General features: G+C 44.1%; 1 protein-coding gene across 1 annotated transcript in view; it reads right to left on the bottom strand.

Annotated features, from left to right (window-relative positions):
- The window catches only part of TSPAN5 (tetraspanin 5), a 183,719-nt gene continuing 173,315 nt past the window's right edge, over positions 1-10,404 (bottom strand). The window contains exons 4-8 of the mRNA XM_005681395.3: positions 10,163-10,333; positions 7,761-7,886; positions 5,217-5,264; positions 5,005-5,121; positions 1-2,130 (exon numbers count right to left, since the gene is read on the bottom strand). Of these exons, the coding sequence (XP_005681452.1) occupies positions 2,065-2,130; positions 5,005-5,121; positions 5,217-5,264; positions 7,761-7,886; positions 10,163-10,333 (528 nt within the window). The 3' untranslated portion in view covers positions 1-2,064. The remainder of the gene's footprint in view (positions 2,131-5,004; positions 5,122-5,216; positions 5,265-7,760; positions 7,887-10,162; positions 10,334-10,404) is intronic.

Raw genomic sequence — 10,404 nt, 5'->3', positions numbered from 1 at the left:
TAAGGTAGAACCAAGTTTATTAATGACAGCCTTTATTATAACCACTCTCAAGTATATAAAAAAAAGGGTGATTAATTAAAATTTAGAACTCGGACTTGCTGTTTGGCCTTTTAATGCATGTGCCAAAGGAAGGGAAGCTGGCCTGATTCTGAATCAACTGGTCAGGTGGAGTTCACTGGAGAATGAATGAGGTACAAACAAGAGTGCCAACCACAGGGCTCAAGTCTTCTCCAGGTTGGAATGACAATCAACATGGAATGACAACAGTGGTGGGGACAGAGGTGAAATAAAATTATCTCACAGCCAGAAGATGGAATGAACATCTCTTAACTACACTGAGACACAAAAACACACGTGCAGAGTCATACACACCTTCACTCTGGAGACTAGATTTTCAAAGCATTTTTGTCCTTTCTCTGAGCAGACGGACACGTTCATCAGCCACAGCGATGCAACATGGGGCCACAATGGAAAACCTTGCTAAGCTTCCACAAGCTATGCTAGCTGGCTGCCCAGTTCTGTGTGGGCAAATGTGTCATCTCTGTGAGACATGCCTGCGGTTTTCCCACAGATTAAGATCTGCTCCCCGGGGTTGCTGACATCCTGGTAGATACCAGTTAGGATTAAACTCTGGGGGCAAAACTCATCCCCACCCCCCACCTGGAGAGGGGACAGGGCGAGCGGCAGTCTCTGCAAGTGTTTCCCACCTTATCACAGAACTCTCGGCCAATCAGCACTCCCCCTTGAGGCGTCTGTGCTTCGTTGCCATGCTGTTGCTGAGTCGGCTCTGAGGACAGAAGCAGCTCTGGTCTTGCACTCTGGGTTTGTTTTTGTTGTTGTTTCATAAAAACAAACAAAAACCAGAAGGAGAAAACCATCAGAAGCTTCTGACTCTGTCAACACCATTTCAGAACTGGGTTTAATTCCATTCCCAGAGAAAGAGGGAGCCTGCAGAAGAGGCCATGACGATCGATCGACATGGTTCAGACACTGAGGCCACAGACGCCCCGCTGGTCCCTTCCCAGATGGAGGACAGGACACACCACTCAAGGCTGCAGACCCACGAAATAAATCCTGACAGAAGAACGTTTATAAAGCCTTGTAGGAATAGACGGCATGAAAAGGAGCTGGTGGATTCAGATTCACAGGTCATGCAGAGAGATTATATAAAAAATTAATATTCGAGCTGAGTAAAAAAAAAAAAATCTAAAATTTAAGAGAAACTGTATCATAGCTTTCGCTTCTGGAAGACAAAAAAAGGGGGGCCCACAACAAAACAAAACCCTAGAGTATTCCAGAGTTTCAAAAAAACCCAAAAACTAATTTGGAGGGCTGCAGCATTCACTACCTCTTCGTTAACCTCACTTTCTCCTTGGATTTCATTGATAAATAAAGCCCAAGCCTACTTACAGAAAAGATCTGTCCTGCTAGAACTCAGCATCGTGAAATGTTCCAAAGCCCCTGCTCAGCACGCAAGGAATACACAGCTTCTACGAGGACACACGCCAGGAGAGACCAGAAGAGTCCACCCAAGCTCCTTGTCAAATGCAGTCACAAAATGGGAACCCAAAGGCAAGCTGTTCTCTTCCTGGGATGATGGTTGTTAACAGTTCCTTGAAACGTACAGTGAAGGGATGCTAAAATCACACCCCTCCCAGGTAAGGGGCTGACTTTCAGAAATAACACACTTCCTCAGGCTGTAGCACAGAAGACAGCCTTCCCATCACTGAAGCAGGAACAACTCTTCCACAAACTTAGTACATCTGGCTCCCCCACCCTTCCTTTTTTTTTCATTTGGTAAGTATCCAACCTTCCAGAAATTCATGGCTACAGTAGAGATTCATGGCGCAAAGACTTTCATACTGGTTATTTTTTAATTCTGTCAGTGAGCAGCATTTCCCAGTTTTACCCCCCACCAAAACTAAGTTCTTGGCAGCTCCATCAGTTGGGATTGCGGGATGCCTCTGAGGTCAGAGTCCGTGCAGCATGGGTGTCAGGTGGGCGCACTGGAGGGTCAGGAAGGCTGGGTCTGTCCAGTGTCTGGAAGTGGCTGTGGCAGGCGCTTTACCAGCTAGCCCTGACAGCCTCGATATCACTCACCAAGTTCTGGGCCAGGCAGATTCCGAAGATCTGAGAAAGGTAGGGATGGCGGAAAGTTTAGGCTTTTTCTTTTGGCTACTGACTCTCATTTTTTTAAATATAAATTTATTTAATTGGAGGTTAATTACTTTACAATATTGTATTGGTTTTGCCATACATCAACATGAATCCGCCACAGGTATACACGTGTTCCCCATCCTGAACCCCCCTCCCTCCTCCCTTCCTGTACCATCCCTCTGGGTCATCCCAGTGCACCAGCCCCAAGCATCCAGTATCATGCATTGAACCTGGACTGGTGATTCATTTCATATATGATATTATACATGTTTCAATGCCATTCTCCCAAATCATCCCACCCTCTTCCTCTCCCACAGAGTCCAAAAGACTGTTCTACACATCTGTGTCTCTTTTGCTGTCTCACATACAGGGTTATCATTGCCATCTTTCTAAATTCCATATATATGCGTTAGTATACTGTATTGGTGTTTTTCTTTCTGGCTTACTTCACTCTGTATAATAGGCTCCAGTTTCATCCACCTCATTAGAACAGACTCAAATGTATTCTTTTTAATGGCTGAGTAATACTCCATTGTGTATATGTACCACAGCTTTCTTATCCGTTCATCTGCTGATGGACATCTAATCTAGGTTGCTTCCATGTCCTGGCTATTGTAAACAGTGCTGGGATGAACACTGGGGTACACGTGTCTCTTTCAGTCCTGGTTTCGTCGGTGTGTATGCCCAGCAGTGGGATCAAAATTGAGATAGAATTCACATCCCACAGAATTCATCCTTTTAAAGTGTACAATGTAGTGATTCTCAGTACATTCATGAAAATGTGCGACCATCACCACACTATCTGAATCCAGAACACTTTCATTACCCCCCAAAGGAATTCTGTACCCTGGGACAGTCAGCCCACCATCCCCCTCATCCTGGCAGTCCTAGAAAACACTATTTTCTGTCTCTGTGGATCTGCTTATTTTGGACATATAAACAGAATCCTATAATACACAGCCTTTCTGTTGGTCTGCTTTCATGGAGTGAAATGTCTTCAAAGTTCATCCATGTTGCAACAGTAGCTTGATTCTTTTGATGGCTGAATAATATTCCATTATATGGACAAACTTCATTTTGTTTATCCATTCATCAGATGATGGACATGTGGATGGTTTCCACTTTTCGGCTATTGCAAATAATGCTGCTATGAACATGGATGTACAAGTTTTTGGGTAAACATGCTTTCAGTACTTTGGGGCACATACATACCTAGGAGCCAAATTGCTGAGTCATATGGTTACTCTAATTTTCTCATGAACTAGCAAATTGTTTTCCAAAGATACTGTGTCCATTTCATTCCCCTTAGTGATGTTTGAGGGTTCCAATTTCTCTACATCCTAACCAGTTCTTATTAATGTCTGTCTTTATCATAGCCAACCTAATATGTATGAAGTGGTATCTCATTGTGGTTCTGAATTTCTCTAATAATTAACGATGTCATTACAAAGAGCTAATGTGTATCTTCTTCAGAGTAATGTCTATTCAAATCCTTTGCTCACCTTTAAATAGGCTTTGTCTTTTTTTTTTAATAGTTGAGTTGTTCTTTATATATTCTATACACAGGACCCTGAACAGATGCACTGATATGCAAAATTTTTTCTCCCATTTTGTGGGCTTTCTTTTCACTTTCTCAATTGTATCCTTTTCAGCACAGAAGTTTTTAATTTTGATGAAGTCCAATTTATCCACTCTTTTTGGTTGCTTGTGCTTTTAGCATTATATCTAAGAAAACACTTGTCTAATTCAAGATCACAAAGATTTACACCTATACTTTCTTCTAAAACTTTTATAGCTTTACCTTTTACATTTAGGTATTTGATCAGTTCTGAGTTAATTTTTATATGTGATTAGGGATCCAAATGCAGTCTTTTGTATAAACAACCCAACACCATTTGCTGAAAAGACCATTCTTTCCCCACTGAATGGTCTTGGTTCCCTGGTCAAAAAAAGTCAGCTGACCATAGACTAGAGGGTTTTTTTGAACTTTCAGTTCCATTCCACTAAACTATATGTCCAACAATACGCCAGTATACACTATCTTGATTACTGTAGCTCTGACAAAAGTTTTGAATTGGGAAGTATGAGTTCTCCAACCTTGTGCTTTTTAAAGTGTGCTTTGTTATTCTGGGTCCCTTGAATTTCCACATGAATTGTAGGATCAGCTTGTCCCTTTCTGTAAATAAGCCAGTTGTCATTTTGGCAGGGGCCGCACTGAATCTTGTAGATCAACTTGGAGAGTATTGCCACCTTCACAATATTAAATCTTCCAGTCTATGACAATGGATGACTTTCCATTTATTCAGGTCTTCTTTAATTTCTTTCAATCATTGTGCCTCATTTGTGGCCCTCTCTGTTGAAAGTATCACATCTCCACAAAAAGAAAAGCCCAGTTCTTGGGGCTTCCCAGGAGGAAAAGTGGGTGCTCTCTTTCCTTCCCAGTACTTTGGAAAGATGATCCAGAGAGAGAAAGGAGCACAGAGTGTCTGAGAAACTCCAAAAAACCTTAGCCTGGGCCACTGGGCAAGGCTCTCCATCTGACCATTCCTGTCTGATCAGCTGTCACAATGGCACATCACTAACCCCATGGAAATGCTGGAAAGCCAGCAGGCAATTAGTGACCCCAGCAATTTTTCCATCTTGAAAAGGAAGAAAGGTTCCCTAAAGTCTTTCAGGATAGTAGCATCTAACATCACAGCCTTAACAAAATACAAACCAAATAGAGTTGAGGTTTGTTCCCCAGCCCTCCAAGGTGTCTTAACAACTGTGACGTGGAGGGACTAAAGCAAAGCCTCTGTCCTGGTGAGGGCTCTCCCAGGGCACCATCTCCCGGGACAGCCGCCTTACCTGCAGCAAGGCAATGCCTATGAAAATGCCAGCCACAATGGTTAGGTTGTCCTGCAACCACTTCTCAAACTGGGGCACACAGCCTTTCGTGTAGATTACGATCTGCTGATCAACTTCCTTCACAGGGGAAAGGAGAGCACAGCGTCACCACACGAATTAAAAAGCTCCTCCAACACCCTTCGTGCTAAGCGACAAGACGGGATTCCACTTACTGGTTTTTGCCTGGCATCATAGCCACACTGAGTGTTGATGACATCTTCCTGGTGGAGAAAAGAAAGAGAAAACTGAAATTCACTCTTGTCAGACAGAAAGTCCATCCACACTCAGCAGAAGATCCCTGCTAAATGTTGGTTACAAAATGTTTATTTGGGCACACAGATGTCCCAATAAACACTTTCACAGAAAATTCCATAGAATTATTATAACCATCCTCAGGAGGTATTAAATATTCCTTCCTTTCCAAATGAGGAAAACTGAGACTCAGGAAATATCAGAAAGACTAGCAATTCCATTATGAGGGAGTCTCTGAACTCAAAGTTGATAACCTCAAGAAGCTTATGGGTTTAGGGAACTGGAGACAGACAAAAACCACGGTTAAAAGTTTCTTCTAGTGACTTTCATAATGATTGTCTCCATTTATGCTCTCCAGTGGGGAATTCTATTTTTGAATCTATATACTAGTATACTTGCTTCTCTGGTGGCTCAGACAGTAAAGAATCTACCTGCAATGCAGGAGACCAAGGGTTGATCCCTGAGACAGGAAGATTCCCTGGAGAAAGGAAAGTCAGCTCACTCCATTTTTCCAGGCTATTCTTGCCGGGAAAATTCCATGGACAGAGAAGCTTGGCGGGCTACAGTCCATGGGGTCACACAGTGTCAAACACGACCAAGTGTCTAAGATACAATACATACACTTGTGTATTGTTTAAATGGTTTTTCCACGAGAACAAGTAATTCTGATAATTAAAAGCAACGCCCTGACCACACGTGTGTGGACAGGCGCTCCGACACCTCACAGGCCTGAGAAGAGATGTGGGTTCTGCCGTTTCAGGTTTGTGTATGCGTCTCCTCAGCAGGGCATGCGGGGGATTTTACTAGCTTAGCATTTATGGAATGAGACATCTCGTCCCAAAGGATCTGCAATTGATAGGTGGGGGTGGCATCTTCTGAGAATCTTCAGAATTCTGCTGGAATATTCACTCAGGGCAGAGGCAGGAGACAGACAGAGTGCAGCTGTGCCTGCTGCCTGGGCGGGCGGGCGCCCTGGACTCTGTGCTGGGTGCGCTCTTGCCTCCCAGTCCTCCCAGGGGAAAGGAGAAGGGAGCTGGTGAGGAAGGCTGGCTTTCCAGGGGAGGGTCCAGAGCGCAGTCCTCACCGATTCTCAGTCTCCTTCAGACAAAGAGAACAGCCCAGGCTGAGCCTAGGGAAGTTCTCCTTTGCTACCTGAGACCACTGTCCCCTTCTCTCTCTCTTTTCATTTTTTAAATTGAAGGATAGTTGATTTACAATATTAGCTTCAGGGGCATAGCATAATAATCCAGTGTTTTTACAGATGAACAACGGCCCCTTTTAAAGAGCCCCACACCACCCACCTTGCAGGGGAGAACCAGCCACTGAAATCAGCACTCATGTGGCCCTGTCCCTTGTAGGGAAGGGTGGGTCTGGGGGAAGACACCGGGGGGTTGACCGGTCAGAGAGAGGCTGAGGAGCAAGGAAAGGCCAAGGGCACCTTCTCTCTCACATTTACTGTTCTAACCTTCAATTCTGGCTTTTATATACAGCTGGGGAGTTGCACTTTAAGCCATACTATGTATCAGACTTCCCTGATGGCTCAGACAAAAGAATCTGCCTGCAATGAGGGAGGTCTGGGTTCGATCCCTGGGCTGGGAAGATCTCCTGGGGAAGGGAATGGCAACCCACTCCAGTATCCTTGCGTGGAGAATTCCATGGACCGAGGAGCCTGGCGGGCTACAGTCCATGGGGTTGCAGAGTCTGACTAGACTGAGACACATTCACTATACCAGACAAATAATTTGACTCAAAATACAATCAAACCCACAGTAAAGAGGGTGGCTTGTGGACAGGTTTTATAATTTTTCCTAAAATACAAACTGCAGTGACTGTCACCGTTCTGGCCAAGAGTGTGGGCAGCCACAGTCTTCCTGCAGTGGTCTCGTGCTCGCTTGTGTCAGACTCCTCTCCTATTCCTAGGACTGCTTCAGAGCTAAGTCAGCAAGAAAAGGGTTACTAACCCCAAGCAACGCAGTGTTTCCGTATAAGCCCATCCTTCTCATGAGGAAGGAATACAGGCAATATGGGCAGCTTCCTGAGTTTAGGCTCGGCCCCATTGCTCGCCAGCAGTGCGAACCTGGGGAAGCTACGTAAACTCCATGGGCCTTGATTTCACCTGAAAAGGGAAGATAATGGTAGTATCTGCCAGCGGGAAGGTTCCAAAGTGAAATGAGCCAACACGCACACAGGCTTAGAACAGGAACCAGCACGCACCGCTAAATTAACGTTGGGCATGAGTCGAACACGACTGAGCAACTAACATACACATATATATATATATATATATATATATATATGATTACTCCTATTGAGATGATCTGAGCTCTAACGCCCCACCCCCTGCAAGAGGAGCTACAATTAGGAATAGGTGGGTAAGAAGAGGTTTCCAGAAAAAAAAGAAACCGCTCATCCCATACACACTGTCGGTGTGATGCACGGCCAGCGGGTTTCTGGCAGTCACTTACCGCAGGGTCTTTAGTACAGCAGGAGAAGGGCACGCCGCATCGCTCTCGACTTGCATTGGAATCTGTGCAATTGAAGTAAATATTTAGGTTCCAATCATCAGCTCCAAAAGCCCCACAGCACTGCCACTAGAGCAAACAGGAGAGAATTAGAACATCTCAACTTGGCGGCGACCAGGTGCCTACGCTCCACCTGGCAGAATGACCCACACCCAGCTTCTGCCAGCTCTAACCTTCTCTCTGGCCCAGAATTTTACTTTTAAACCAAGACGGACCTAAAGGGCCACCGTAAAAGCTTCTGAGTTAAGGCTGAAGGTGTGTAGTAAGTCTGTGCTGGTGATGACCAAAAAAGCCACAGGACCCATGGTGGGAGGTGGAGGAAGGGTAGGGAAGGATTGTACAAGCAGGGCCCAGTCAGAGCAAAGTCTGTTTGGTTCAAGTCCATGAAGGAACACTCTAGGACAGCAAGCAGCAAGCAGTGTCTGAAGGCGGCAACTGGGGTTGTGGTAGGAGATCCATGGGTTTACTTCTTTTTAAAATTTCCATCTCTACACAGTTTTTATCTATTTTACTGAGATAGAATTGACATACAATAAAACGCACATATTTAAAGTGTATAACTTGGTACGTTTTCACATACTTATACATCATAAAAGCATCGTCGCAAGCAAGATAGTGAGCATATCCGTTACCACCCCCCAAGTTTGAAAGGCATACTTTTTATTCTGCATCTGTTTCTATTCTGAATTTTTAAAAACAAGAGCATGGATTTAGATTTTCAACCTAAAAACTGCAATCAGTTAAAATATAATAAAACAAGCTGTTAAATTCAGTGAGTCTTAAGGCTAGATTCCAGGGTGGCTCCATCAAAAGCCCCTCTGACACTCCCCCATGCTGGCCCAGTCCAACTTCTCTGAGTTAAATAAACATCATGCCTTGACCATCGTAAGGGTTTCAAGATCAATAGCTACTTCAAAGTATTAAAATCCAAGAGAGAAAAGTGAAATCACATGAAATAACAGAATTCCAATATAAAGCAGACAGCATCTCAAGAGAACGTGTATCCGCATGTTCTTCCAGCTCATTGGATCCTCCGAAGGCTTGGGTTGTACATCTCCAGTTGGCCTACAAAGCTCCATCAGATCTGTCATGCAAACTAGTCAGCAATAATACTTGGCAAGGTGTGAGCTTGCATCCATTATGACCCAACAAAACAGTCAAGTCTGCTGAGGAAATGAATCAGGGTTTAATTTCACACCTGAGGGACAGTAGGCTCCAGGACAGTCGTTGCATCATAAAACAAAACCAGCACAATTCAGCTCACTTCTGAGTGCCTATCAGGGCAGGGGGCCTCCCCCACGGCAAGCACCAACACAGCCCTCTCCTCCCTTTATCAAAGGGATCCAGCTCACTCTGGAAAACCAGCCAGCCGAGAGACAGCCACTGGCCCACTGAGTTTCTGTCTGGCCTCCAGTTCTGCCACATACACGACACATACATGAATGTCAATGGACACAGCTGATCAGGTCTGCTCCGCCATCTAGCTTTTCAGTGCATGCAGATAAAGGCTGTCAGTTTGCAGGACAATAACACCTGAAGCCTAATACAAACCCGTGTACCTCTTATTAGTGTCAGAACGTCCCCATGAGTTAAAACAGCGGCTACTATTATTTCCATTTTACTCTTAGGGAAACAGCTCAAGGTCCTTTTAGCTCAAGGTCCCTTAGCTGATGTGATTTTGGCACTTGCTGTGTGTCTTCTGGTTTATACCATGTTGCATTTTGAGTGGAACAGGGCATCTGTTGCCTCATTTGCACCGCAGAGGCCACTGTCTCACAGACACGTTGAGAAACTAGAATGGGAGGCAGCTCTACTCTACAGATTACTCACTCGTGACAAGTCACCAAGGCTTAGAAGTTTCTCAGTTTTCAGTTTCAGGTATTTGGATAAGCATAATTTTAGGAACTTGGTGGATAAATATTCTATTGCTACGTACATTATTATGAGATATGAAGCATGGAGAATGACCAAAAAGGGGACCAAGAATAGAAAAAATCCACATTTAACCTCCCCTCTGCCAAAAAAGAGGGTAAACCTATAGCAAAACAAGAGTCTTCAAATGTTGACAGGAGTGAGCACCCTTGATGATAGCCTCTTTGCCTAAGAGTTTTCTTCTTTGTTCTTAGTAGAAACTGAGATAAGTGAAAAATCAGACATTTCCCATTAGAATACAAATCATGTAAGTTATACAGCAAGTTAGAAAACAAGCGAACAAATGAAAAAACACATGCAGAAGAGTCAGAGGTAGGTTGCAACTGGCAGACGCAGAAGCCAGGAGGAACATTCATTGGGTTCATCCTTCCAAGAAGGCTTTCAACCTGAAAATAAGCCACATTTAAACTTACATATTCCTGGGTGAAGTCTATGAGGTTCTGCAAATCTATGTCATCCCTGTATGCTCTGATGTTGTTGTTTATAAAGAAATACAGCTGGTCTTTGATCCAGTCTTTGAAAACAAATGCCAGAACCCCAGCAGTGAGCTCCAGGAAGAAAATAATTCCCAGGAACACAGAAAACTAAAACAAAAGACACAGAGAGAACAGTTATAAGTGCTATTTTTGGTCATATATAGTTAAATGGTTTCTTC

Source organism: Capra hircus, chromosome 6 (genome assembly GCF_001704415.2).
Source record: "Capra hircus breed San Clemente chromosome 6, ASM170441v1, whole genome shotgun sequence".
NCBI lineage: Eukaryota > Metazoa > Chordata > Mammalia > Artiodactyla > Bovidae > Capra > Capra hircus.
The sequence above is the reverse complement of the archived record's forward strand: the minus strand, read 5'-3'. Positions and strand labels throughout refer to the sequence as shown.